Genomic DNA, 26409 nt, shown 5'->3' on the forward strand with positions numbered 1-26409 from the left:
CGACATCAAGTAATCACCACTTCAGGTATGGATACTGGTTCGGAGAGTGAAGAGGTCACCTCGGAGGAATTTCGAACCGAGAACCTGGAATTCAAGAGTTACGATCCCTCGACAGATGATAAGTTCTTCAATGAGGTTCAAACATATTCGTCTTCAGTCATCAACTGGTGCGCATCAACTCCACGGCCGATGGACCTCAACTTCACCTCTCGCGTTGCCAAGCATCTCCAGAGGAACTCGCACTTGTTTGTAATTATCTACGGAAAAGACGAGTTTTTCGATTTCGTACCTGCTGGGACACTTTTCTTGGAGTCATATCATCGAGATATGGTTCATCATCGATGCTCCAAGCTGGGAATCGGTATGCTAAAGGAACACCAGCATTATGAGACCGAGGCAATCAACTGGGCTTTGGACTGGGCATTCAACAGTGCCGGTCTACATCGAGTGGAGATGAACGTGCCATCGTGGAATATGCGAGTGGGCAAGATGTGTGAGGAGATTGGATTCCAAACAGAGGGGGATAGGAGGGAATGTTATTTCAAAGACGGCGAGTGGTGGAACGAAGTGAAAATGTCCATGCTGCAGAGGGACTGGAAGGAACGTCAGGGCTAGACGAAGAAGTAGCCATGGTGGAAGTGGATTTGATACAACGTAGGGCGATTTCTATGCTTCAATGACAAGGCTGCCTTGATTTCGATTTTGACTTTCCTCATCAAGTAATTTTAGTAGAAGTAAGCGAGAGAGTGAGAGAGGGAGAAAGAGAGAAAGAGAAAGTTGAATGAGATAGCACTGAGACAGAACTGATCTATGTCAAACCTTGCACACGCGGCTTTTCGTCCAACTCTCCCCGAAGCCACTATCAAGTCACTGTGTACTCTGTACCTATTTTGAGATGTATCTTATATATACATCATAGCCACGCGAATGACAAGTGACGGCCGTTGGTGACTTCGGTCTATTTGCCTTGATATGTTGTAGAGGATGGGAGATCCATCACACTTACTAATTATAATTTTGTCTGAGGAACCAAGTTTGTCATTTAGGACATATCCACTACATATGAAAGACCCAAAAAAAACCTTAAAAGTGGGCAAAGAGGCGTCCAACCCCAAGTCAAAATTGTGTCTTTCTTAGCCGACGCTACCAAGTGGACTCGCAAACCAGATCGATCAGAATTTACTTCAGTTCATGTGATTCAGCAAGAAATTAAAAAGTAGAAATTAAGAAACTTGGGATACGCCTCCATCTGGGATTTAATCTATATGTGCATCTTGATGGATGTGGGACTTCCTGTGGCCCACTCTTGATCTCTTTTTTCTGTTCGCTTTCGCCGAGGTAATTTTTCTTAATTAATTAACTGGCTAGTCATCCTATCACGACTTTAGCACCATAAACCCTGCACTTCCAAGCCGTGTGATCCAGGGGCACATCCCGGATTCCGGATTGCCATTATTTTGAGCTCTTACTGGCGTTCGTGTTGGGCGACTAGGCTAATCTGATTGATCAATATGTTTAACCTGCATATCTGGAAGAACTCTCTAATCTGTATATGTGGAGTATGATGATAATAACTTAGAAGAGAGAGATCTAAATGGACATCAAAGTGGGCCCCTTTTTTTCTCTGGGATGTGACCGCAGCTGAGGTGCAGCTGAATTCGCTTGTTAGCTTCGCCCGAGGCTCCAAAAATTAATCTAAATGAACGATTGAAACCACCCTTCTTTATATTGTACTCCGTACCGAGGATTCCCTACTCCGTACAAAGAAAAAAAAAATGCCAGAGACTCCATCTAAAATGTAGTTTCCATGGTTAATACAACTCCATTATCGGAGTTGTCTCAAATCGAGACACGGGAAAAGTATATCCCAAACCACTTAGCAGACTAAAGTCCGATGCTCACGGGCCATTGGCGTTCTGTGAAGGTTCTGATACGCCGAAAAAGCCATTCTGCCCCCGCAGTTCCCATATCCGCACAGATCCGATCTAGATCGGAGCGAATTGCTATTAAGGCGTCGGTTACAATACCAAATCCAAGAGCCTTGGGACCCTTGTTGTTTATTTCGTACTATTGGATAAAATTAATTTAACCTGAACCTATTCGAGTAAGATCTACCTCGGCATTGACCTTTTCGTTTTCGTTTTGTTGTGTGTTTTACTGTATGTTGTATATATGCCACGCGAGTTGTGGGCATGGGGTCACTTACAGGTCAATGCATGGCCCTCTAGGTGGAGTTCACGTCTAGATCGGACTAGGCCGCCATCATGGTACACGTCAATTCATTTTATAACGTGGAATCGGAGGGTTTTGTTGTACCGTGGAGCTATAATATGCGGCTAGAGGGGCGCTTGGGCTGGCTGATGTACCCTGGGTGTTATAAGATATTAATTACCTCTGTCCCTGTTCCACTGATTTGGAATTTGTGATCTTTTATATCTTTTGTGTTGCTCTCTACACTTATACAACATATTCAAAATCAATCTCTCCATGTTGTCACGTTTATATTGATTCGAACAGTCGTCTTCGACCATCGTATCCTCCAACTATCCGTGCTGCTCGCCAATGTGCCAATAACGAAATACCAACACCTATTTCTCTCTCTCTCTCTCTCTCTCTCTCACACAATGTCAGCGATAGACCATGAACCGCTGGTGCGTGTCACGTACCTGGCGGGGTATATCGTCCTCTCTTATGTGATCAGTGCAATGGGATGCGCGACCACATTGGAGCTGCTCCACCGGCGGACATCGAGGTCCGGTCTATACAACTGGTATGCCACAAGACTCTATCTCACCAAATCTAGCATTTAAACATGCAACTAATCAACTAAAAAAATTAAAAGGTACCTTCTCCTAACATCATCGATCACAATGGGCGGCATAGGCATCTGGTGTATGCACTTTATCGGCAACCGCGCCATCGTCCTAGGCGAAGGCCAGTCAGACGTACAAGTCCTATATAATGTCGCCTTCACGGGTACCTCCTTCGTCCTCCCCGTGGTAGTACTGTTATTTGCCTTCTACGCCGTGGGCGTCGAGGAGAAGGCAGGCTATCTTCGCATCCTCGTCGGAGGCTTGCTCACTGGTAGCTCTGTCTGTGGTATGCACTACGTCGGTCAACTCGGAATCTCGAACTATAGGTGCTCCTATCATGTCGCCAACGTCGTGGGCTCGGCGATCATTGCTATTTTCTCCAGCACTGCTGCCCTAGGCATCTTCTTCCGCTGGAGAGCATCTTGGACTGATAGCTGGTGGAGGCGAGGAATCTGTGCTTGCTTATTGGCGGGTGCTGTCTCGGGCATGCATTGGACTGCGGCTGCTGGAACCGTCTACCTGGATCATAACCGCGGGATCATGAAGGGAACTCAGTTGTCGAGGAGTCAGGTTGTTATTGTCTGCACTGTTCTGGTATGTTTGATATCTCTTCGACGGTATGGGTGGGTTGGAGACTGACAGCTCTCTAGGCCTGTGTTGCATGTGTGGTGTTGTCGATGTGCGCTATTATCGCTGGGCGAAATCGCAGAAAGTCGACGACACGTGCCCATCAGCTTATTCTCGCTTGTGCCTACTTTGATCCCACTGGACGAATCATGGTTACGACACAAGCCTTGCTTCCTACAAAGAAGATTGTTGATCATTATATCGGACGAGTATGTCTCTTGATCACTAGATTATAACAGCCCTAGAGAAGCCTCAACTAACGAATCGCGAATTAGACATTCAAAGATGACGATCTCACCCGCACCCACCCTACGTTCCTATGGGCGTTTAGGGCAACTCGGAACTGGCCTGTCGTGAAGGATCTGGTTCCCTTCATGCGGAACCGCCTTAATTCTGAAGAAAGCGCCATCGAGAAACACATGTTATCCCGAGGAGTGTTTATGGACAACGATACGGAGCTGCAAACTGACTTTGACACCCTGTTCAAGCAACTCTTTTGTGTCACAGCCCAAGAGCTCTCGGATGATCTTTCTCTGCCTCTCCAAGACCTAGGTACACTCTACGACGATGTTCTCTCCACTGCTATCCCCATCTCCCGAATTTCTCGAGCCATGGGCCGCTCGTCCCTCCGCACCGGCAAGGGCCAAATAATGTTCACAGTTCGCCAGCTACAAAAGCATGAAGCAGCACGCCTGGGATCACAGGGATTCCGGTTCGCAACCATCGAGCATGTCACAGGAATGCTTTCTCGACGAATCCACGTCCCCGAAGCAAACTTAACCGCTTCCCTCCGCGATATGCGCGACTACGCAAGCTCAAATCGTGGCTTCGACGAGGGAGTACACCTCATCTCCTTCATGATGCGCCCAACAATCCACGATCACTTCGAGATCCTCACCGCAAAAGGCCTCGGCAACCCCCTCCCATCCGCAACCCTCCCAATAAGAGAACTTCAAGTCCACCACCTAGAACTCATCTCCCACATGGAAGGCTGGTCTATGGATTCATGCATACGATACCTGCAGTCAGCCGCCGCAGCACGAGCATTCCCCAACCTATCCGACTTCCGCGCCCACTTCACTAAAGCCATCATGTCCCTCTCGAACACCATCCCAGAAGATCTGCGTGCAGCAGCGCAACTCTCCTCTCGCCCATTAACAGCCCCCTGCCGTAGCAGACCCTCCAACCCCGAAACCACCGTGCAAAACACCTGCACCCTACTAACCTTCTGTGTCGTCGGCACACTCGACACCCAAGTCTCCAATGACGACTACACCTTCACACCCTTCCGCCTCTTCCGCGTCCAGCAACAAGTAAACGAAGCCCTCACCGACCGCGATGATTTCGCCCGCGAACTGGGCCAAGAACTCTTCTGCACAGATGTGCGCTCGGGCTCGACCGCTAGTGAGAATGATCTCATTTCCTCGGCTAAAATGACCATCCTGCGCCTGTGGCCGTCGCGCAAGAGCTCGCCGACTTTGAACTCCGGGTCCGGCTCACGACACTCCCAGGAGTCGATTGTGGATCATACTGCGACTGCGTTGAGAGATATCACGGTTCGAAAGGAGGTTCGCGTTGATTTCACCCACCTTCATGAGAAGTCGAATCAGAGTAATCTCGGTATTCGGGACTCGAAGGCGGTTGTTGTCGGTGGGGCTGAGGTTACACCTACGACTTATGTTGATGAGTTGTATAGTCTTTGCTACGCGCCAGGTATCCGCTCAAGACCTGATGCGTCATTGCCGAATATTTCGCGTGGATCGACTGCGTGCTGATTACTTCTTTTGGCTTTTTTGCTTTGCTTTTCCTTTTGCGTGTTATGGCTGGCGCGAGGTGGAATCTATCGAGGAATTGGGACTGGCGTTTTATGTGATTTGTTATGTTCATGTTTCTTTTTACTTTACGTGTGAAAGACCAGAAATGGCCCAGGATTGTATATATACCTTTTTCTGACAAGTACATAGATGATATCAATACAAGCATGCATGTTTTATATTTTATGTGGAGGTGGTAGTACATTTTCAGCTTCTTCAAAAGTCTTATTATCAATAAAAAGCCAGAATAGTTCTTGTTAATACATGAGATCAACTCCAGTGGGTCACAGAAAAAGCAGAATATCGTCACACATCAAGAAAGAGACTCGTTAACTAATACATGCAAGAGATGTCATGTACTCATTTCTGCACACCCGCCGAGAGCGAGTCGAGAATAAATGCAATCCGAAAAGAAGCACCAGCTAATCAATTAAAGATCAGCCAACCCAATGCTCAAGTACAATAAAGCATAGATTTCAAGGATCATGACTTAATTCGCATTAGGATCCTCACGCTCCAGAAACGCGGGATCAGCCTCAATGCGACGCTCAAACTTCGCCCACCAATTATGGAAGCTCTTCAGCGGCACAAAATCCTGTCCCTTATTGTTCTCTGCAAAGCTAGCGAGGTAATTAAACGCGTTGCCAATAATGCGCTGCGCCAGCACCTTCGTCGAAACCTGCCTCTGTCCGACAGCCTGTGGAACCAGCGCCATAGACATCGGACCCGAGGGGCGCTCCGCTTCCAACGCAGCAAGCTGCGGTGCGATATTTTGCGCTTCTTCAATTGAAATTCCCAGTGTCATGACGCCCGTTGCACCAGCGCTGTTGGCGCCGGCATCGTCGAGCATGTCGTCTTCTTCCTCGGCTTCTGAGCGGTGCACTGTACTGCCCGGTGGACGCACAGTAAAGATACCTGAAGGCTTTTCATTTGCCAATGCGCCAATAAAGCGGAAGTCGGAGGGTTGGCCGGTGTTCGGATCTGGGAGTTGGGCGTAGATTGCGGCGCCGGTGTTAGGTGGGAGGGTTGTTCCTGGTAGGAAGAACACGACTATTTCGCTGAGGGATGGGGTGACTGGGATTGTGAAGGCGAATTTGGTTGCTTGGCCATTCAGTTGGCTGTCTACTGCGACGATGTCTGTAAGACACGGACGGCCTGGAACCACGACGGAGAACATGGTGTGTGTGGTGGTAGGAGTTGGAGGAGCTGAAGGAGCTGGAGGCAGCTTGAGAAGCTGGTGAAGCGGAATTTGGCAAGGTGAGCTGCGATCAAGATCTTTTTTCAGTTCTTTAAGCTTCTTCAAGCTTCTCTTTGTCCTGTTTTTCGATGATGAAATGACATAGGAGGGGCTGCCCTTATCGGTGGCCGATAAGGGTTTGGCCTGGCTAAACAAAGGATTGGTATCAACTTCCGACTTCTACTTCACAATTGGGATCAGCTTCTGTATTCAGCAGTGAATTCATTATGGGCAAATCCAATCTAGACCTGGTCGGCGAATGCGATAAGTAAAGCTGTCCCAACTCGATTGCTCCCTCCACTCGTGGTTTCGTCTCACACCCCGCAGCTTCCCCTACTACGAGGATGATCGCGTCGCATACACGGAGAATCTGAACAACTACCATGCATTCAAAGTATCTGGATACGATTGCACACTCGGCTACATCCTCAATGCAGTTGTCGAGAAGTTCCCCTGGTCCGAGAAAAGCTGGGCCATCGACTCGACCGCGCAGACCGTGACGCTAGTGGCACCCGCAGGAGCCACCCCCACACACCGGAGCGAGCTCGTCGCAGCAGACATAGCCGAAGCCGTGAAGCAAGACAAATTCGAAGTGCTGAAAGGCTGGCGCAACGAGAACTACGCAGTTTACGGCCCGGGGGGAGAATTCCTACTCGAGATGGAGCGCGCCGCAACCCCGCTCTTCGGCATCGTTTCCTACGGCGCCCATCTAACAGGCTACGTGGAAGGTGAATCCGGACTCAAGATCTGGGTCCCACGCCGCGCAAAAAACAAGCAGACCTACCCAAGCCTCCTTGATAACACCGTCGCCGGCGGCATGTGTACTGGCGAAACGCCGTTCGAATGTATCGTCCGCGAAGCTATGGAAGAGGCGTCATTGCCTGAGGCGGCGGTGCGCGCTGCGACCGTCTCTGCGGGCTGTGTTACGTACTCGCATGTGCGTGATGTGCGTGCGGGCGGCGAGACAGGCCTTATTCAACCTGAGGTTGAGTATATATACGATCTCAAGCTTGATGCTGAGACTATTCCGAAGCCTGGGGATAATGAGGTCGAGGAATTCAAGTTGCTGTCGATTCCCGAGGTGCGGGCGGCTTTGGCGCGCGGCGAGTTCAAGCCCAATTGTGCTAATATCATGATTGATTTCTTTGTGAGGCATGGAGTGCTGACGCCAGAGAATGAGCCGGATTATTTGCAGATTGTTGCTAGATTGCATCGTCGCTTGGAGTACCCGACTGCTTCGCATTGCGCGAGGTAGATTATGCTTTTGTAACCTGAGACATACGTTAGATATCATGAACATAAGATGTATCAACTTGACATGGGTTTAGCTCTGTATCCAGGCGGGTTCATTTCCCATTTGCGGAATAAGGCAGTCTTTGTAAGACTTGTAAACCCCATATAGCAGCAAATGATGATTGAGGCACGATGACACATACGATATCATCTACTATAAGTGCGAACAAGAATTGAAATGAGCTGCTAGAGTCAGATCGGTTGAGGTTCTTATGTCTTGAAGGCACGGCCAGGAAGCGATCGAGGCACACTGTGCAATTGCCATCAGCAATTACAGCTCTATCCGCCCCGAAACATAGTTTGGTTGTCGAAAGGTCAAGGTTCATCTCATCGATCCCATGAAAATCATTTTTGTTATGATAATCTATTGGTATTCCCAAATCAAAATGCAAAGAACGCCTGCGCTGCACCCCATAAGAACGATATGAACATCGGTCCGGCTTAAATACACCGACTTTTCCCCCATTTGGGCTTTGCCTCAAGATCAATCCAAGATCCATCTCATCCTATGCCAAGGTCGTAAGCAAAAAAAAGAGAGTTCCAACAATTGCGAGCCTATTTCTTAAGCAGCAAGTACACGTGATCGATTCTCAAAGGAGCAAGCTTCTTGTAGGGACCCTCCAGGTAGAGCAGCAGACCTCCAAAGGAGACAAAGACAGCCCTGAAAATGCAAACGTTAGTTTCCGCAAGAACCAACACATCAATACCGAAACTCACATGGTATCCTTAGTGGCACCCTCTTCAAAGCGGTACACCTTGCCGTGGCAAACATAATCGTAATCATCCGCCAGGGTCTGATCACCCATGCTGACCTCCCTCCAGCTGGCGCGGGTATCCTCCTTCCCGTCAAGAGAGAGAGTCGAGGCCAGAGCGAGGGACAGCGACTCGCCGACCGCGCATGGGTACAGCTCAGTGTTCACATCCAGAGTGAAAGTGACAGAGGCATCGTTCGAGTTGCAGGTCAGACGGGAGACGCGGTCATACTTCTGGGCGTTGATCGAGGTGATCGTGAAGGTATCTTCGAAGAGGAGCGGGTCGGACATGATGAAGGTTGCGACCGCTGGTTTTTCGGTCTATAGATGGGTATTTTTGTAGGGCGGATTGTGCGCAGATGATCGCACACAAGTTATTGTAGGTTTAGAGGCTCGCAATGGCTAGTTGGTGGTGCAAGAGTGGTGAAGAGAAGAGTTGGAGTCGGAGGTGGAGAGGTTGATCGGAGAATTGAAGCTTTTTTTTCTGCCGCCTTTTTGGTCCCGCCGATAACGATTTCGTTGGGTTGACATCAGCTCCTTATTATAGCTTTGCTACATATTTTTACTTGATTTGAACTTCTCCGCCATGTCCTTTCGCAAGCGAAACATCGGTCTTTCTCCTGGAGTTGACCGCAACGCTGTTCCCAATGCTACCGCACAGCCCGCTGCGCCAGAAAGCACGCCGGGCATTCGCCCCTCCCCCGATGATGGACGACCAACAACCTCGACAGGGACTCGCTCTCTAGATAATCTTCTTGCAGGCCATGCTGGGCTTCCAATGGGAAAACTTCTGTTGGTTGAAGAAAATGGAACTACGGATTTTGCGGGCGCATTGCTGCGTTACTATGCAGCGGAGGGCGTAATCCAAGAGCAAAAGGTTCATGTGGTTGGAGTACCAGAGCAATGGGGCCGAAGTTTGCCTGGTCTGATCGGCTCGGCGGAGTCCCTCGACGATAAAAGATCCGACAGGCGCAAAGATGATCGCATGAAAATTGCATGGCGATACGAGCGATTGGGCGAGTTTGGGGCAGTCGCTGGTTCGCGGGGTGGTGAGTATTGAAACAAAAAAACCGCTTCTATCTTCAATATGCTGATCAATATAGCCCCAACTAATCCTGGCGAACAGGATGCAGCAGCGAAAGAAGCGCCTGCTTTCTGTCATGCCTTCGATCTCACGAAACGTCTCACACATCCATCTATCACAAACATGACCTTCATCCCACTTATGCCCTCAAAAGATTCACCATTCCTCGCTATCCTTAAACGACTCCAGACCGCAATCACATCCAGCGCCGCCAATACAATCCACCGTATCGTCATTCCTTCTCTGCTCAACCCGACAATTTACCCGCCGAACGCTTCCCAACCCGAACATGTGCTCCAGTTCTTCCACGCCCTCAAGGCGCTGATGAGTGCGCACAGCGCCCGAGTGACCGCAATGATTACCATGCCTCTGTCTCTCTATCCTCGCTCATCTGGACTGGTTCGCTGGATCGAACTACTCAGTGACGGCGTGATTGAGCTCTGTCCCTTCCCGCACTCTGCGGATGCCATGGCTACCTCGGGAGCGGCGACCTCACAAGAAGAACCCCCACAGGGTATGCTTAAGACGCATCGGCTTCCAGTATTGCATGAGCGCGGGGGTGGAAGCGATCAAAATGTTGGACAGGATTGGGCGTTTGTTCTGAGCCGCCGGCGATTCGAGATTAAACCTTTCAGTCTGCCACCGGCCGAAGGAGACACAGAAGCGCAAGATGCATCGGCTCCTGGCGGAATGCCCAAGAAATCAGATCTTGAATTCTGAGACGCTTGATGATTGGTGTGATTCCCTAGACTCAATCGTCCTCCTCGAAGTGTCGGTGGGTCCCTGGTTCTGCTAGCATATCGTCCATCTCGATCTGCTCAGACATAGCAGGACCTGAATTGGCCATTGTGCGGAGGTAGCTTGCTCCAAATCCGTCCAATCCCGGTCGTATGGAACGGAGGCGATTCCCCAGGCAGGATGAAGCTACAAGCCATGCTGTTCGATGTTAGTAATGCGGTCGGGACTATGCAAGGATGCTGCGGAATACTGACCAACAAAGAGTATCAAAGGTGCAAAGAATACCAGGAACAGCAAGAGTAGGAAACCCATGATACTTCAGTATAAAAGAAGAAATATAGAACACTCAACGAATGCCAATGAAGATGATGATAAACACAACAGCGATGCTCAGCAGTTCGCTTGCCAAGATGACTATTCCCAAAGTAGGCTAGCGCATAAGCTCAGCTTTTCCTTTTCTTCTTTTTTTTTTTGCTCCTCTCTTCTTCTCTTCTCTCTGCAATCAACCCTGGCTTTGCTGGTCAAATCCAAACGCAATTCTGGGTGTTGAATAATGTTATCGACACTCTAATATTGCTTTAATGGTAAGCTTCATCCTCAAACCTACCCATCAAACCCCACCTCGCATGATTATTTAACTACAATCTGTCAATCCCCTGAAGCTCTTTGATACGTCACTGAGTGCTTGCTGAGAAACGTACTGGAAAATGAATCGCGATCCCCAAATTTACCTTGCTGGAAAACTGCATCTTTGCATATTGGACAAGCGCTAACTGTCCTTGCCACAGAATCTTTGAAAAATCCCACAAATCTCAAATCAAAAAAGAAAAAATGGACTTCCAACCAGACCTTCCCATTCCGATCTCCTATGTATCCGGTAGATACCTTTTGTTCTCAATTGACGCCGTGACATACCTGCGACGTGAGCATCACATCTGCGGTGTGCTCATTGGGACGCTGCCTCAGATCCCTCAGCAGAATGTCTTCCTGGGTCTCCCTCTGCAGCTGATGCCCGAGGAGGCACGGCTGTTAGTGGATAAGGGTGTAGCTTGCATCGTAGACGAAGCCAAGGCACACGACGGCATGAATACCCTCTTAGAAGAAGATCGCAGACGGTACCTCCGTGACCTCGAATCCCAAGGTCTGCATGTTTCGCGCATCCAGTTGGATCGCAAAGAGCGCAACCGGGAACAGACCTTGAAGAAATTAGAAGAAAAGAAAGCAAATGCGAAGGCCAAAGCCAGTGCTGCCGCTGCCGCTGCCGCCCAGGCACCTACGGCTCCCGAGGAAGCCACTTCCACCCCGTCGCCGAAGAACGCTGCCATCGTTGACCTCTTCAACGCAGAGGAGCGCTCATCGTCTCCATCCCCCGCCTCGACAAGCACAGCCCCTCAGGGCGCAATCGCCATTACTCCCGCAACATCCTACCCGCCTCTCCCCACACCTTCGCCCTCGAGCTACCTCTCAGCACCCGAAGTGCCACCCTCCTATCCTCTCTTCGCCCACCTCCACTCCAAAGGATACTTCCTCTCTCCCGGCCTGCGCTTTGGTTGTCAGTACATGGCCTACCCGGGTGATCCACTGCGCTTCCACTCGCACTTCCTCGTGGTGTCCTACGACTGGGACCAGAATATCGACCTGATGGACCTCGTTGTCGGCGGCAGACTGGGAACTGGTGTGAAGAAAGGTTTCTTGGTCGGTGGAGCACAGAAGGGAATCGATGAGGTCGATTCGGAGGCCGATCGCGTGGATACCGTGCAGGCTTTCAGTCTTGAATGGGCTGGAATGTGAGGGGAGAATGACATGAAGGGTTTCATGCCCTTCATTTGTTTTGATTTCCCATCTATCAGGCCTATGGCTTTGATTCACCCCTGCAAGGATCCATTTCATGGATCATGCACCACGCTACCCCGGGTCGTCCTTGCCTGCCTTCAGGTTCCCCGAACCAGATGCACGATTTGTTACTGTGCCTGGTCTCGTTGAACCTAGGGAAGAAATCCATCACTGGTGATTTGGATCATCCTTGATCAAAAAGATACAGATGATGCTTCCCCCAAAGGTAGTTTACCATGACTTCGCCCTCTAGCGACTCAGGTCGGGGGCTTGCAAGGGCAAACAGCATGTGGCTAAAAAAGATCGTCATGTCTCTGGTCTATCCATGCATTGCCTGGCTCGAAATCGCGTATCATATGACCATGATACAATTCGCAGAAGACTTATTGTCGAACAAACATTTACACCTTACACTAATTGTCCTAGTAAATTTGTAGTATCATGTCGTAGCTATAAATGACCTGTTTCACTCATTAGACATCTCTAGACGACTGGGTAAAATTTCTTCATAAACATCGTTATTCCAATTGACTGTCCTCTCTGGCGACTTGATAGGGTATTCGAGCGGAAACTTTCTGTTCAACACTCTTTTCTTGGTCATGGCGTGCCTTCCCACGCCGGGGTGCCAAATTGTGCACCGTGGTATCACAATGTGGTATTATCCACTGGGCTTGATGGAGCAAGAACAAGTCTAAGTAGCTTCATAGAACACCGTCATGCTTCCGCAAGGCAGGGACATAAAATTTGTATCGTAGAGACTTAGCAGTCCGGAGCACAGGTGTCAGCTTTCATGGCAGGAGTGCACTTGCAACGCTCAAGGCCGCTTCACGATTGAGCAGTCAATTCCACCGGTAGTAGATTGACAAGAACCGAACAGAATGACCACTCTCTCAGATGTAATCGATGTTCCTCCACTTAAACTTCTTATTGGCTCTGTCCACAGGCCGATTCTCGAACTGATTCCCATGCAGCTCGAAAACCAATGGCTTAGGAGCTTCTGCATCAGACTGAGTCTGTTGATCCTGCACGCCCTCAGATGGCGCCGGCACAGGCACCGTGAACCGGAAGATAGTGTGCTCCTTCGGTATAGCTGTACAAACAGAACGAAGTCAGCACAATCCCAGTATCGCACCTCCTACTCCACAAGTCAAAGACTCACTCTTCATCTCGTCCTTCTCAGTAACAATAATGAACGTGAACTTCGTATCCCGCACCACAATCCCCTTAGAACCAACCCTCCCAGCACACCCACTCCTAACAACCTCGACCTCAGCCCCATGGTAATCCGCACTGACAAGCTTACTTCCATGCGACGCGGGCGAAACATGGCCATGTGATCCGGCCTTCACATCTAGGATCTCCTGCATGTACCCGACCCATAGCTCATGCAAACCCTTAAAAAGAGCGTACTTGCATTCTTCCTTGGGTAGGTCGTACAGCCCTGTCTTACGCTTCTCCCGCGCTGACAGCGGTTGTGGCTTCTGGTGTCGGAGGAAGTATTCTTTCTTGCGTAGGCGGTGGAGGCGGCGCCGGGAGCGGTTGTCGGATGCTGAGGGGGAAGTTGCACGGAGAAAGAGTGGTTTTTGTTTGACGCGCTCGGTGAATTGTTGTGTTGCGCTGTCTGGGGAGTGAGCGCGTGAGAGAAGGGTGTGCGCGATGTGGGTTTTTGGGGCTGGCGAGGATGCCATTTTGCGTTGTGTTGGATATCGGTGTGGCTTTTATACAGGCTTTTTTTGTCAGGGCCAGGGGATGGTTGACTGGGAGTCAAGAGTTGGGGGTCGTGAAATGTGGTTGTTGGAGGTTGGAGAAAAATTATTTGATGTCACCCGATAAGAGATATGCTGGGCATCTATAGATCAAAGGTATAACTACTTTATTTACATTCGAACATGATCCAAATCTGATTTCTATTTTCTACATTTAGATCTATCCTCGGATATTACACTTTCTCAGTAAATAGGCTTAGATCGTCCCTCGGCTCCTCTATGCTTCCCCGCATATATCATTTTTGAAATATATATATTGCAGGACCGACACCTTTCCATACATTCAAAGTGTGACAAAACATCTGCAAGTAGATTTTTCGATAGTAATTATCTACTATTACATCCTCCAATTTTGCTCATACCGACATGCAGTCCCAGACCGATCAGAAGGACATCCCCAACAACTTCCCAGGTATCCCACCCTTCCCAGACGACGTCACTACAGCACCCCTTCTTCGACTGTCGTCGAATAGGCTGCTAGCAGGTGACCCTGTAGAGCATAAAAGACTATTCCAAGCATCTACAGACATAGGGTTCTTCTATCTCGATCTATCAGACTCAGAGCAAGGCTCATCACTCCTCAGCGATGCAGATGATCTGTTCCAAGTCGGCGAGAGACTGTTTGAGCTGAGCCTCGAGGAGAAAAAACAGTATGATTTCAGTGGACAAAATTCATACTTTGGATACAAAGGGCAGGGAGCTGCAGTGGTTGACAAGCAGGGGAATCTAGACCGGAATGAGTTCTATAATGTGCGTCAACACCCAAGACATCTACGTGGACCTTCACAGTAGCTGACACCTCTATCTATAGGTTTCCAAAGACGATATTATGGGCATCAGTGATTCTCTACCAGCACCAGAGACCCTGCATAAAAGCAGAACCCGACTGGGATCATTCATACAAGGGTCACATGCAATCGTAACCCTAATTCTTGACATCCTGAACGATCAACTCGCCCTACCAAAAGACACACTTTCCAATCTTCACCGACAAGAAGCTGTAAGTGGTGACCAGGTGCGGTTCATCAAAGCCCCACCACAGCCAGTAGACGACAGACGTACCGCGCTGGGCCAGCACACTGACTTTGGAAGCGTGACGGTTCTTTTCAACCGACTGGGGGGACTGCAAGTGCTACCGCCGGGTGCTGATGCCGAATGGGTCTATGTCAGACCACTTCCTGGTCATGCTATTATAAATCTCGGGGATGCAATGGTCAAGTTTACGAATGGGCTGATTCGGTCGAACATTCACCGGGTTGTAGCACCACCGGGGCTCCAGGCTGAGTCGACGCGGTATAGTCTCGTGTACTTTGCACGACCCGAGGATAGTGTGATGTTGCGTCGGTTGGAGGGTTCTGATCGGATTCCTGTGATGGAGGATGGCCAGAGTGACGAGGAAATCAATAGCAAGGACTGGATTATTCGGCGGGCTTTGGGTCGTCGGGTGGATTGTGTAAAGGACCTTGATTTTGAGAAGTCTGCAGGGACAGAGCAACTAAGCCGGAGGATCAAGGCTTAGCATTGATCTGAGGTTAGTGTAAGTCAAGGGTTATACATGGAAATGCCGTTTTGCACGTTTTAAGCCGTTTTACAGGCTACACTCTAGCTGTAACACCAACAAGGAAGGAAATATCTAAACAAAAGATGTACAAAAAGACTACCGAAAAAAACTACAGAGAAGACGTCGCACGGCCACATATACGACTGAATATTATTCTAGTCTATATATGGAAACTTGGAATAGGTTGCAACTTGAAATCTATGCGTTTGCAAATGACGTGTCAACGTAGGTAGGCACCTCGCCAGCAAAGGGGAGGGCCATCTTTACATACGACCTATAGCCATGGTATGGAGCACATATACTGTTTTGACATAGGTAAAATAGTCCTGTCATTTGATTAGCCTACAACTAATACGAACAACGTAACACACATGACTTCCCTCTCAAAATTTCCAAATCGGGAAGGTACCAATTCTTTCGGGGGTATTGTTTTTTTTGAGACTATTTGTATATACCAGACCCCTGGGATTGGGATAGTCATACTCCTTAAATATTTATATATTGCCGATCAGAAAAAAAAAATACCAACATCAACATCAACATAAACATAAAGGATAGCCTCGACAAGGGGCAAAACTAGCAGAAACCCGAATCCACTAATCTCAAGAAAAGGACTACTGAGCAAGAGGGGCTACTCTAAATAAGCCCTGAAGCCAAACTTTAAGTAGATTAAGGAAAATACATCCTTCGCACGGGTGGTTAGAATCTTCTGAAGATACGACAGCTTCGATTCTTCAACCCGACACTTTGGTAAAGGCAGTTCAATTCGGTGGAGAGAACCTAGACTCTTCTTAAAGTCCCCTGCTTCTGTATTTATCATATTTCATGTCTCGACAACATTTTCCACGGGTGGAAATGAAAGATTATGCCCTGAATGGAGTTTCCTCTTGTGCAATGGGACATATTACCTGGGTACAACATATACTCCGTACATTATCCCTGAATTAGAAAATGGTATACTAGTGCAATTCAATGTGCTGGTTATTGACGTGCCAATGTCTAGATATAGTAGAGTCTAATCTCACCGAATGGGCTCCATTGAAGCAAGGCTAGCACTCGGAAAACATTTGCTCCAATATGGCAGCCTGTTCTCACATACGTTGTCAGATTCAGTGGCTCACATACTTCAAACTGTAGTGCCCACAGTAGAACTCCTGTTATTTCTTATTTTCTAGTGACAGCGAGTCAATATTTTTTTGACCGACGGGTCTCGGCCAGCTGGCAGATTTCCACCCACTATGGAGTAAAAGCAATGGAGAACAAAAAGACCGAAATAACTTCTTGATTGGGTTAGTTGACCGTTGAAATGGATTCCAAGTGTCCAGCCCCCAGCGACTATTTAATTTCTTTTATAAAAATAAAAGGGCACATTTCGGGGGTATCTACCCCTAGCCGCTCAATTCCCGGCGTTCTGGAACCTGGGTTGCCCGCTCTTGCTCCGAAGCGACATTTCTCCCCCCCCCCTGACTTTTTGCCGGCATTATCCTCCGTGCATATTCCAGGTACTTTTGACCGAACCCTCACATAAGTAGACCGTGTCCAGACCTCGGGATTTGAGACAAAGCCCGCGACCCAACAATCTGGATGTTCTGTGTGCGATAATGCGCTGTGACAGCGGGTAGCCCTTTCGTCTCCGGACTTCCGGGTTTATGCCCTGTCCAGTCATTTCCCTGCAGTAGGTTACATACTCGGCTACTCCGTGATTGGTATTCCGTAGCTAAGATGGGATCTCCGGAATTATATTATAGGCGACATGGTTTATGGTACTTTTGTTAAGCGGGAAAAAGCAAAAAAAAAAGAAAATTAAAATATTTGTATACAAAGTAGATCTTGAACCGGACCATTCAGAGAACTAGTCGGATCAAATGATAAGCTACTTCGTATCTTAAGAAAAAAGCGCCAAATACGAGCAAATATCAATTGCCTTCAAACCTTCAAGTCCACAACACCACCAGACTACTTTGTACACAGATCCATACTACAACAGGTAACAGTCTGACCGAACTCAAAGCCCCAGAATCGAGATATCGGCGGCTATGGGTGATTTCTCCAAGCCAATAACCCTCGGCCTATATTCCCGTCCTATTAGCCCCACTATGGAGTATTGTGTATTGCCTGACTTCCTGGCTTTTTGATGTGCTCCGCTCTTGTCATGAAAGACAATCCTTCCAAAACTATTTGGTACAATATGACACGGAAAACGGAGTAACGAATGCTTGGTAATTATCCCGCTGTCAAATCTATGCAACATTCTCAACTAGGTCCAATCTATATATACCCAAATAAATGAAAATAAAAGCAAGGCTCGGACCGTCCAAACGGAACCACACGGGCTGTGTTTCCCACTTACCCACCTTTCTCAAAGTCACTTCCCCAACGCTAAATACTCTTAGAAACTGTATCTAAGTTTCATATGTGGTACGATGCATGTCCTCTTCGGCCGAAATCATTCTTCTATCTGGAATGCATCCCCGGAAGAGTTCCGGTTTGTGCTCACCTTCCGTGGCGCTGCGCAGCCCACATAATTTGATGGTAACTGTCAGCCCGGGGAATTGGGCCCTGGAACATATTTGGAATCATGGAAATTGGGTGCCAGGTAAAAGATAAAAGGCAAAAATAGTAGGCATGATACACGATGTACTTGGACGAGGCAATTGCACATGCATGTCCCCACATTGTCGCATGACGTAGGAACATTATAAATGTGCACTAGACAGGGGCCTACGTGGGTTAGGAGTAAACGCCGTTAGGGTTGTGGAAGGGTTCGATGCATTGTTCTTTTTTTGGGTAATGAAAAAAGGTACTCCGTACATTTGTACTACCATGAAAAGACATTCCAATGCAATGCATATTAAATGTGCTTCTTTTTGTCCCCGGTGTCTTCAGTATCCGTATTCAAGAGATTGTATAATACCATCTGCTATTCCAGGAAACGGAAAGTGGGCGCGATAGAGTCTATTTTTGTGGATAAGTGGAATTCCTGATTTAGGTTCCTGTTTGGAATTGCCACCGAGTTTCATATCCTGTAGCCGTGAAGGCGAATACTACTATCGTACTTACATGTATACACCCAGCCATACCTCCGTATGTTTATAACGGAGTGGGTAGGATACCATATGCACGTCCGCCCCCGGCCGTCATGGGAATGTACACATCATCAGGATTTATGTCAGGGGCGCATGTGCAGGGGTGTGTAACCTGGCAATTGGGAAAAAGAGGCGTTGTGTAGTTTAGTTCTGGTGTTGAGTGCTAGAGTCGACCCGGTCAGAGAAATGGGTTCCTTTCAATGTGCAGAAGTTAATGCCGTCGCATTGATGTGTGTGTTATGTATGTACTGTCTTGCTTGGTAGAACCAAGGCGTGTAAAAAATAAACAAAGCATATCATCAGGTTGAATCGTGTTTGAGGCAGTATGAACAACGTGAGAGACAAGATAAGTGCGAGTAAACAGTGGATATCATAAATGATTGTGTTGGTCGACTGTGACAATGTTGTGTGTTCCAAGCTCAAGCCGTCGCCTCAACAATGTTTGGCGTGTGTTCAAGCACCATGGCTGCTAGCTTCTCTTCCATGCTCTTGAGAACCTCAGGGCTTATTTCTGGTTTGACCTTTTTAGGCCTGCAAAAGAAAATAAATTGAACGTTAGCCAAAAAAATCTCAAGCCACATATGTTGTAGGGTTGATATCACACGTACGGAATTCGTTTAGTTTCAGCACACTTCACCTGACCACATTTCAAACAAGTATTTGAATTAACCTGGAAGCCAGTCTCGCAGACATGACATTCATAATGGACTCTGCGACGAGGCTTCTTGAACGTGCGCTCGGGTATAGGCTTGGGCGGATGAGCATCCCCTGGATAGCCATCAGGATATTTATCGAGTTTAGCCGGGTCCCGCGGGCAAATCTTGCAGCGCACATGGCTGCAACTTGGGCATTCCTTGGAGCCGAGGGCAAAGGGCGAGGCGCAGAGATGACAGTGGCGGTGGACGCGCTGGCGCACCGGGCGACGGACGAAATCCTGGCCGCCAGTGGGTGACGGCATCTTGAGCGAAATTTCCTTGGTGGTGCTGAGCTTGAGGTGCGAGGTCCTGGGGAATAGGTGGGGTTGGTGGACGTAGGTCTCTGGGAGCTTGAGCTTGCGGGTTGACGCTTCGCCATCCTTGTTGCGGGCAGCTGGATATCGGGGACACTTTGTGCAGCGGGTGTGCTGGCAGTTGATGCACACTTTGTCGGCGCCGAAGGTTGTCTCGCAGCGGTGGCAGGTACGGTGCACTCGCATGCGGATTGGCTTCGTTACGCGGGTTAGCTGGAGGTCCGGGGGTGTCTTCCAGTCGAGGGTGTTGACAGTCAGGCCATACTTGGCGAAGAGGGTGCGCGCCTTTTCCTGTTGGGTGGTACTGTAGTTGGTGATCATGACTGGGCCTGTTGGGCTCAGCTCTTGGGCTGGAGCTGGGGCCGACACTGGTGCTGATACTGTTGCTGGTGGCGATGTTGCCTTTGGCGCGCTATATCTTGGCAATGCTGGTTAGTATATATTGTTGAAGTAAAAGAATGTTGTATATCGTACGTAGTTTCTGCCGGAGCGACTACCGCAGGAGTTATAGATTGTCGTTTGGACATTGACCGAGGACGGAGGACGGTCTTCATACGCTTAAGGTATTTAGAAAAGCCCTCAGGCCTCTCTTCAGGGTGGTCATCTTGAGCCATTATTCAATCGAACTAGAATGTAACGGCAATTGCTTGGGTGATATCCAGAGTGTCAGGATTCATTCCACACAAAATATGTCAAGTGTGAGGAATATCAAAGTGGACCGGAGGTGGGATTTCCGTGCAGAAGTTGACAGGAGGGAAGGGTAGGGACAACCGAACTATTATAGAGGATCGGATCAGAAATCACACTATAATACCAAAAGAGGTACTCCGTATTGTATAACAATTGTATAAAAAAAAGTCCAAAGCTCAGACGTGGGGATTTCCGATACTGTGGTCCTGTGGATTCGGATGGTTTGGGATGCTATTGAATATTTTAATATTTTATTTTATTTCGTTTACTTTAAAATGTTTTTATTTTATATTTTTATTCCTTTTTTTCCCACTATAAAGGTACTATTTCTCCGGGCATAGTGGATAATACATAGGCGAAAGTCTTTCTCCATACTAACCATTATAGGAGGTACCGATAATAAAGTACCAACCACAGGATGACTGGATTAAGAAGTCCTGCTAACTCCGACGTCTCCTATTTAGTCTCTGATGTGCATCCCCACTCTTTCTCCTCCAACCCAGTGACACCTTACAAAAAGGAAAAAAAAGGCTTTGGCCGCGAAACTCTCTGTGGCTTCAGGAGATTCTCTCCATAACAACTCATATCCGAGAATAGTATGCCATTTAACTGGCTCCCGGCGCACATCAGACATGGGGCCCCCTGTTTCTTGGCATATCATTGGTTCCTCTGGCCTCCCGTCCTGAACTACCTTCATGGGGCAACGTTTGTGTTTCGTCATGCTCAGTACAAAAGTACAATGTATGAAGTACACTTACAAAATATGTAGCGGTCCATCCCCGGCGGTCGACCGATGGCGTGGCATACAATGAAGCCTCGAGTCCCAGAGTGGGCCGGGGGGCACCGGGAAGGAATGGCATCTGGCTCCAGGTCTCTCTACGGCAGCACCCGCTATCCCGGCTGTCTTGAAACAGCTAACTTATTGGTCTATCAGTGGGAACGGATCGGGGAGGAGAAATAGTTGAGGGGCACAATGAGGGATGAGCATGCCCTTTAATTTCTTCGAGGTTATTGAAGTCGATCAGGAGGCCTGATTCAAACCGGGATTTGAATTGCTGTGGATATGCCGAACTCGTTTATGGATAGAGTTTGGTCTTTTCTTCACAGCCTTTTGTGTACTACAGTGACTTGTACAACATACAACATAGATAAATGGATTGTTACTGGTCTGGAGATAAGTACTCTGTATGTCTTCCTTACTTTGTATGTACTCGGTATAACTCGTTGTTTTCATTAATAAGGTATCTTACCAGTACAGTAGCGGTCTTTACAGTGTTGATTGGATTATTGATCACTGGGATTGTGAAGAAGCCCATGCAGAATCCAGAAGCCCACGCGGAATGTTTTTAGTACCGGTGGCAAAAGAAAGAACTTTTGACACACGGGCGTCTGTCCGACCATTGGACTAGAAGAGGCTATGCATGATGCATGACACGGGGATCCCAAAGCGCAAAATACAAAAGTATAAACACGAGCAGTTCATGGTTTTTACGATGTACTCCGCAAGTGATGAAATCCATCAAGTGAAACAGGAGAGAAAGGTAGGGAGAATAATGAAAGTGACTTCGCGCCGAGGGTATGCACTAGGGAGTCGCAGACGTAACTTAACTGTTGATCATCCCATTCTCGAATTTTATCGGGCTATGAAGTATTTAGCCTGTCCTTAGCGTTGTCACTTTTGAACCCCTGCAATGAAATCGGGCACATTTATAACGGTATTCCAGACCTGGGAAAGCCGAGATACTTTGATATACTATAATATTCATGTCTTATAAAATTCATCGCCCCTTCGGAAAATAAAAAACAAAACAAATAAGGGAATGCATTTCCCTCCAGATGTGGGACGGGTGAGAAGTGGAGTTGGTGGTCGGATCGCTGGTCCCAGAGCCCTGGTGCTGTAAAGTATGTACTCCATACAAAGTAATGGTATTGGAGGTGGGAACAAGGTACGGAGTACTGATAAAGATACTGACACATCTTTTCGTTATACAGTCTGCCAATCTGGTAGATACTTAGGGAGACCATATCATCACTTATCATGTCTGGAACAGCGATACTCCCTGTACTTGATTATCCCGCCGGGACTTCTGCATGCAGTAAGCATGAATGACCCGTCCCATTCCCATGTACACGGAAGTATAGACCTGCACAATTTGATAGACAGAACGAGAAAACTCGTACATATACTGTATTATGCATTATGTATGCTTTATGTTGTGTAGTGTATCCTGTATCCAGTACACTGTAATCTTGAATATTAACCTATCATCTGCTACATGACCACACAATAATAGTACTCTACACTTCATATGTGCAGATGATACTTTATAACATCAAATAGGCTTGTATTCTTCCAATTGGTGTAGATATCTTGCCGCCTCCCTTTGCATAGACTACATACATTAAATCTTACTGTTCCAAATACGAGTATTACTCGACCCGGCGCAATGGCCCCGGGGTAAAGCCACAGACGGATGACACGCCCGCTTTGCCACCGCCATTCCAGATGTCACAATTCATCGTCGGGATTTCGGCCCTATGTACCATCCCATTGGTACTGGAATGTGTGAACGGCACTGATATCATCATCACTTTATGGTGTGCATTGTGAAGTTAATGCAATGGAAGACCCAATTGAAGACTTAGTCGTATTGTACCTATAAAATGCCCACAGTGAGGAGCTTTGACTTTTCACGTGTAGTAATCCACATCTTGACAACCTATCAACCCACGATGAACTTCTGAATCATGCAACCGGTGTAGCACATGCCCTGAACCAACCGACCAACTTGCAACTAAACGAGAAAATCAGAATTTAGTGAACGGTGGAGGCAAGGTGATCTCGTAGTGGGCGATCACATTTACAGAGGGACCAATCAACCACTACCATATATATTGCATGCCCACTTCAACCAACACGTTGCAAGAAAAAGGAACAAGCCGCCAATTGTATCGACCAAAGGACCTGGAAGCTTTTTCAGCGGCGAGGCCATACGCTAGCTACCAAGATGAGCATCGTATCTCAAAATTCTTGTAAGATCGAAAGTTTTGTGTGCTGGATAGTTGGGTTGATTCCTTGGTGAGCACTAGATCTAGTTGCATTGATCAGCCTGGCTGTTCCTTCGTGGGGCGATCGATGGCTTAGCTGGAGAGATGCAGGGCACGTGCCTCTAGGTCCGAGAACTGGCTATTCGTGGATGATGGGTGCTAATGATAACCAAGAACTGTTACAAGCGTGCTGTCCTCAATCATAGGTCATCCATGGATACAGTGCCAACTGACTAAAGCGTACGGTCGAACCCAGGTGAGTATCGGCATCCTCGAAAGACGGGCCTTGGCCACTCTCTCCGAGAAACAAAAAGAAAAGGTTATCTGAGAGTACACAACTCGTGAGAGATCTACCACTAGCTCGGGTATACGAACTGCACCGTTGAAAATCACTGGTTGATAGATCACAAATTTCGTTCTAGGGACCATGCTCTTGTGTGATCGACGCCAGCTTGAGATCCCGGAAATTAGGTTCGTCTAGGCAGCCAAGTGCATGTCAGATTTCGAATTCCAGAAGTACATTCGACACCCGCATTGGGTGTCTCTGTGTGTGCATGGGCGGCATTTACAAGCCAATAGGATCCAGCCAATCCGCAAAACCAAAAAACAAAACGCCCTCTATACAAATCCCACGCCTCGGGTATATGCTCAATCCACCGACAGACATGCTCTCCAATCACGAGATTGCATCCACTAGCCCAGGCGGTTTAATCCGACCCGGTCAGCTTGGACTTGATGTCGATGATATCTTCATCGGCCTCCACCTCGATCACCCGGTTGACTTGGGCACTGGTGCGCATCAGCTCCACTGCGTTTGCATACGACATGCGTTGCATCGGGTTGCAGTTTTCGGGGAGCCAGTAGAGGAGAACATAAGGGACGGAGGGACGTCCGTCTTTCTGTGAGTGCATATCTCAATTAGTACAACGTGTGTGTCATAGGACGGATCAAGTCTGCATTATTGATAACAACTTACGGTGGTCATTGGGTAGCTGAGGAGGATGAATCGTGGTGAGGATTCGGGAAGATCATCGGCCAGATCTTCCATCTTGGAGTAGATTTCATCGTCTTGCGGCCGGATCTCCTGGGTCTTCGCATCAATGATATCTATTATGCGTCACTCGTCAGCTTAAGACGCAAAAAATGATATCGGTATGGCTATGGTTGGCACTATGTACGTGCTATATAACCCGCGTTCTGTCGAAATGCATGGGAAAGCGCAGATTTAGGGGCCCATACAGATGATAGCTTGCGCATCCTTGGCTCTCGATGTGCCCAGGCGGAACTTGCGCAGCTTCTCCTTGGTCTCGGGAGAGAACGAATATAGTCGTGAATCAGACTACCATAAGTCAGCCGTCGGCTCTTGATGGGGGAAACTCGCGAGCAGTTCGCATGGCCTATGCCAATCAACGTGCGGGGAGCCATCTCACCATTTTGGACGAAAATCGTGGGACACGCAGAGAAGTCAGGTAAACAAAAGTGTGGAGCCTAGCGCTAATAATGCACTGAATAAAGATGATACTGGTATGTCCTGAAAAACGGAGAAGGCTGTAGGAATGTGAGGCCAGACGATGGAAATGCGGGCGGAGTTTCCATGTTCCCCCACTTCACTTCCTCCGCGCTTTGAACCAACAGACCCAAGTTACTCCTACCAACACCTATATCTTCATGTTCAACCGACTGAATCTAGTGACGCGACACTTCCAACGTCCATTCAGTCCATCTCGTCCCACCAGTCCCTCCTTTTCGACCCCGTCCCTGGCCCCTCGCTCAGGTCTATTCGCGATGACATCAGCCGCGCACCCGAAGCCCATCCACACGGCAGCATGCCTCATCATTGGCGATGAGGTTCTCGGTGGAAAGGTAAATTGAGATATCCACAGGCTCCCTCATGAGAAGAACAAAGACTCTGACATTACCCCAATCGACCCTTAGACCATCGACACCAACTCGCCGTACCTAGCCAAGTTCTGCTTCTCGCTCGGCATCGAACTGAAGCGAGTCGAGGTCATCCCCGATGACGAAGAGGATATAATCGAAGCCGTACGACGCATGAGCTCCCGCTATGACTTCGTCGTCACCAGCGGCGGCATTGGGCCCACGTACGAACAACCCCGTCCCTAGTTTCTCCGCACCCAAGAGAAAATGCATCGACGCCGACAACGCGCAAGCAAGGCTTCATAAGCGCTTGATATAAACCCTCGGCTAACACATATCCCCCATTTCCAGACACGATGACATCACATACTCCGCAATCGCCAAGGCATTCAACCTGAAGCTGGCACTGCACCAACCAGCCTTCGAGCGCATGAAGCGCCTCTCTAAGCCTCACCCCATGCAACTCAACTTCGACTGGGAGACACCTTCACCAGGCCTGAGCGCCAAGCTGCGCATGGTCGAGCTCCCCTTTGACCCGAAGGTCCCCGCCGAGTCACAAGCCGTGTTCGTCGCCGAGGACTTGTGGGTGCCGATCGCGGTGGTGAATGGCAACGTACACATCCTGCCCGGCGTGCCAAGGCTCTTCGAGCGCTTGCTCCTGAGCTTGAAGCCCTCTCTTATTCCCCGTTTGACTGACCCGGAGGGCAAGGGGACGTTCCGCTTGATGTTCAGCACGCCGTTGCCTGAGAGTGCCGTGGCGCCGTACCTGACCGAGCTGGCGGCTAAGGTCGGGCCTCGGGGGATCAAGGTTGGCAGCTACCCGCGTTGGGGCAAAAAGCGCAATACTGTTACTTTGGTCGGCGCGGATAAGGCTTACATGGAGTCATTGGCTAGTGAGGTTGAGGAGAATGTTCAGGGTAAGCAGGTTGCTAAGGAGGATGAGTTGGATCCTCCGTCCGACTCGGAGCATGTTTACAGCCAGTAGAGTATTTATTACATATGGTTTCTTGGGATTACTGCGGCATTTGAAATACGCGCAGCACATGGAGCATAGCAATTCGACATGTATATCTCAGTTGGAATGTCAAATATGTCAATGTTGACCAGGCTAGATTATTAGAATTAAGATATCATCGAAGCTTCTACATTGATAACAGCCCATGATCTAGTAGGTGTCATG

The 26409-nt window shown here is 48.5% G+C and overlaps 12 protein-coding genes across 12 annotated transcripts; 7 read left to right on the plus strand and 5 right to left on the minus strand.

The window, feature by feature from the left end:
• Positions 1 to 27: 27 nt before the first annotated feature.
• On the plus strand, positions 28 to 615 carry PEX2_088130 (GNAT family N-acetyltransferase; the record flags this gene model as incomplete). Its single annotated transcript, XM_016746083.1, has 1 exon — positions 28 to 615. One exon carries the CDS (start codon positions 28 to 30, stop codon positions 613 to 615), a length of 588 nt encoding a protein of 195 aa, XP_016601688.1.
• Positions 616 to 2624: 2009 nt separating this feature from the next.
• PEX2_088140 (MHYT domain-containing protein) lies at positions 2625 to 5215 on the plus strand (the record flags this gene model as incomplete). Its single annotated transcript, XM_016746084.1, has 4 exons — positions 2625 to 2770; positions 2843 to 3407; positions 3464 to 3649; positions 3716 to 5215. The coding sequence occupies 4 exons, from the start codon at positions 2625 to 2627 to the stop codon at positions 5213 to 5215; spliced, it is 2397 nt and encodes a 798-aa protein (XP_016601689.1).
• A 529-nt stretch (positions 5216 to 5744) lies between these two features.
• Positions 5745 to 6431, minus strand: PEX2_088150 (OPI10 family protein; the record flags this gene model as incomplete). The annotated part of the gene is made up of 1 exon (XM_016746085.1): positions 5745 to 6431. One exon carries the CDS (start codon positions 6429 to 6431, stop codon positions 5745 to 5747), a length of 687 nt encoding a protein of 228 aa, XP_016601690.1.
• A 287-nt stretch (positions 6432 to 6718) lies between these two features.
• PEX2_088160 (thiamine pyrophosphokinase-related protein) lies at positions 6719 to 7746 on the plus strand (the record flags this gene model as incomplete). Its single annotated transcript, XM_016746086.1, has 2 exons — positions 6719 to 6759; positions 6819 to 7746. The coding sequence occupies 2 exons, from the start codon at positions 6719 to 6721 to the stop codon at positions 7744 to 7746; spliced, it is 969 nt and encodes a 322-aa protein (XP_016601691.1).
• A 593-nt stretch (positions 7747 to 8339) lies between these two features.
• PEX2_088170 (DNA-directed RNA polymerase core subunit RPB8) lies at positions 8340 to 8827 on the minus strand (the record flags this gene model as incomplete). Its single annotated transcript, XM_016746087.1, has 2 exons — positions 8340 to 8445; positions 8502 to 8827. 2 exons carry the CDS (start codon positions 8825 to 8827, stop codon positions 8340 to 8342), a joined length of 432 nt encoding a protein of 143 aa, XP_016601692.1.
• A 295-nt stretch (positions 8828 to 9122) lies between these two features.
• Positions 9123 to 10340, plus strand: PEX2_088180 (elongator complex protein 4; the record flags this gene model as incomplete). Its single annotated transcript, XM_016746088.1, has 2 exons — positions 9123 to 9585; positions 9640 to 10340. The coding sequence occupies 2 exons, from the start codon at positions 9123 to 9125 to the stop codon at positions 10338 to 10340; spliced, it is 1164 nt and encodes a 387-aa protein (XP_016601693.1).
• An 849-nt stretch (positions 10341 to 11189) lies between these two features.
• PEX2_088190 (tRNA splicing endonuclease subunit SEN34) lies at positions 11190 to 12149 on the plus strand (the record flags this gene model as incomplete). Its single annotated transcript, XM_016746089.1, has 1 exon — positions 11190 to 12149. The coding sequence occupies one exon, from the start codon at positions 11190 to 11192 to the stop codon at positions 12147 to 12149; it is 960 nt and encodes a 319-aa protein (XP_016601694.1).
• A 932-nt stretch (positions 12150 to 13081) lies between these two features.
• PEX2_088200 (RNase P/RNase MRP complex subunit) lies at positions 13082 to 13879 on the minus strand (the record flags this gene model as incomplete). The annotated part of the gene is made up of 2 exons (XM_016746090.1): positions 13082 to 13281; positions 13351 to 13879. The coding sequence occupies 2 exons, from the start codon at positions 13877 to 13879 to the stop codon at positions 13082 to 13084; spliced, it is 729 nt and encodes a 242-aa protein (XP_016601695.1).
• A 444-nt stretch (positions 13880 to 14323) lies between these two features.
• On the plus strand, positions 14324 to 15476 carry PEX2_088210 (putative oxidoreductase, 2OG-Fe(II) oxygenase family; the record flags this gene model as incomplete). Its single annotated transcript, XM_016746091.1, has 2 exons — positions 14324 to 14707; positions 14769 to 15476. 2 exons carry the CDS (start codon positions 14324 to 14326, stop codon positions 15474 to 15476), a joined length of 1092 nt encoding a protein of 363 aa, XP_016601696.1.
• Positions 15477 to 19023: 3547 nt separating this feature from the next.
• PEX2_088220 (uncharacterized protein) lies at positions 19024 to 20227 on the minus strand (the record flags this gene model as incomplete). Its single annotated transcript, XM_016746092.1, has 3 exons — positions 19024 to 19135; positions 19213 to 20025; positions 20088 to 20227. 3 exons carry the CDS (start codon positions 20225 to 20227, stop codon positions 19024 to 19026), a joined length of 1065 nt encoding a protein of 354 aa, XP_016601697.1.
• A 3831-nt stretch (positions 20228 to 24058) lies between these two features.
• On the minus strand, positions 24059 to 24784 carry PEX2_088230 (GMF family protein; the record flags this gene model as incomplete). The annotated part of the gene is made up of 4 exons (XM_016746093.1): positions 24059 to 24250; positions 24328 to 24458; positions 24591 to 24690; positions 24782 to 24784. The coding sequence occupies 4 exons, from the start codon at positions 24782 to 24784 to the stop codon at positions 24059 to 24061; spliced, it is 426 nt and encodes a 141-aa protein (XP_016601698.1).
• A 352-nt stretch (positions 24785 to 25136) lies between these two features.
• Positions 25137 to 26214, plus strand: PEX2_088240 (flavin adenine dinucleotide pyrophosphatase; the record flags this gene model as incomplete). Its single annotated transcript, XM_016746094.1, has 3 exons — positions 25137 to 25214; positions 25287 to 25453; positions 25581 to 26214. The coding sequence occupies 3 exons, from the start codon at positions 25137 to 25139 to the stop codon at positions 26212 to 26214; spliced, it is 879 nt and encodes a 292-aa protein (XP_016601699.1).
• Between the last annotated feature and the right edge of the window lie 195 nt (positions 26215 to 26409).

This window comes from Penicillium expansum (genome assembly GCF_000769745.1).
Source record: "Penicillium expansum strain MD-8 chromosome Unknown contig294, whole genome shotgun sequence".
Taxonomy (NCBI): domain Eukaryota; kingdom Fungi; phylum Ascomycota; class Eurotiomycetes; order Eurotiales; family Aspergillaceae; genus Penicillium; species Penicillium expansum.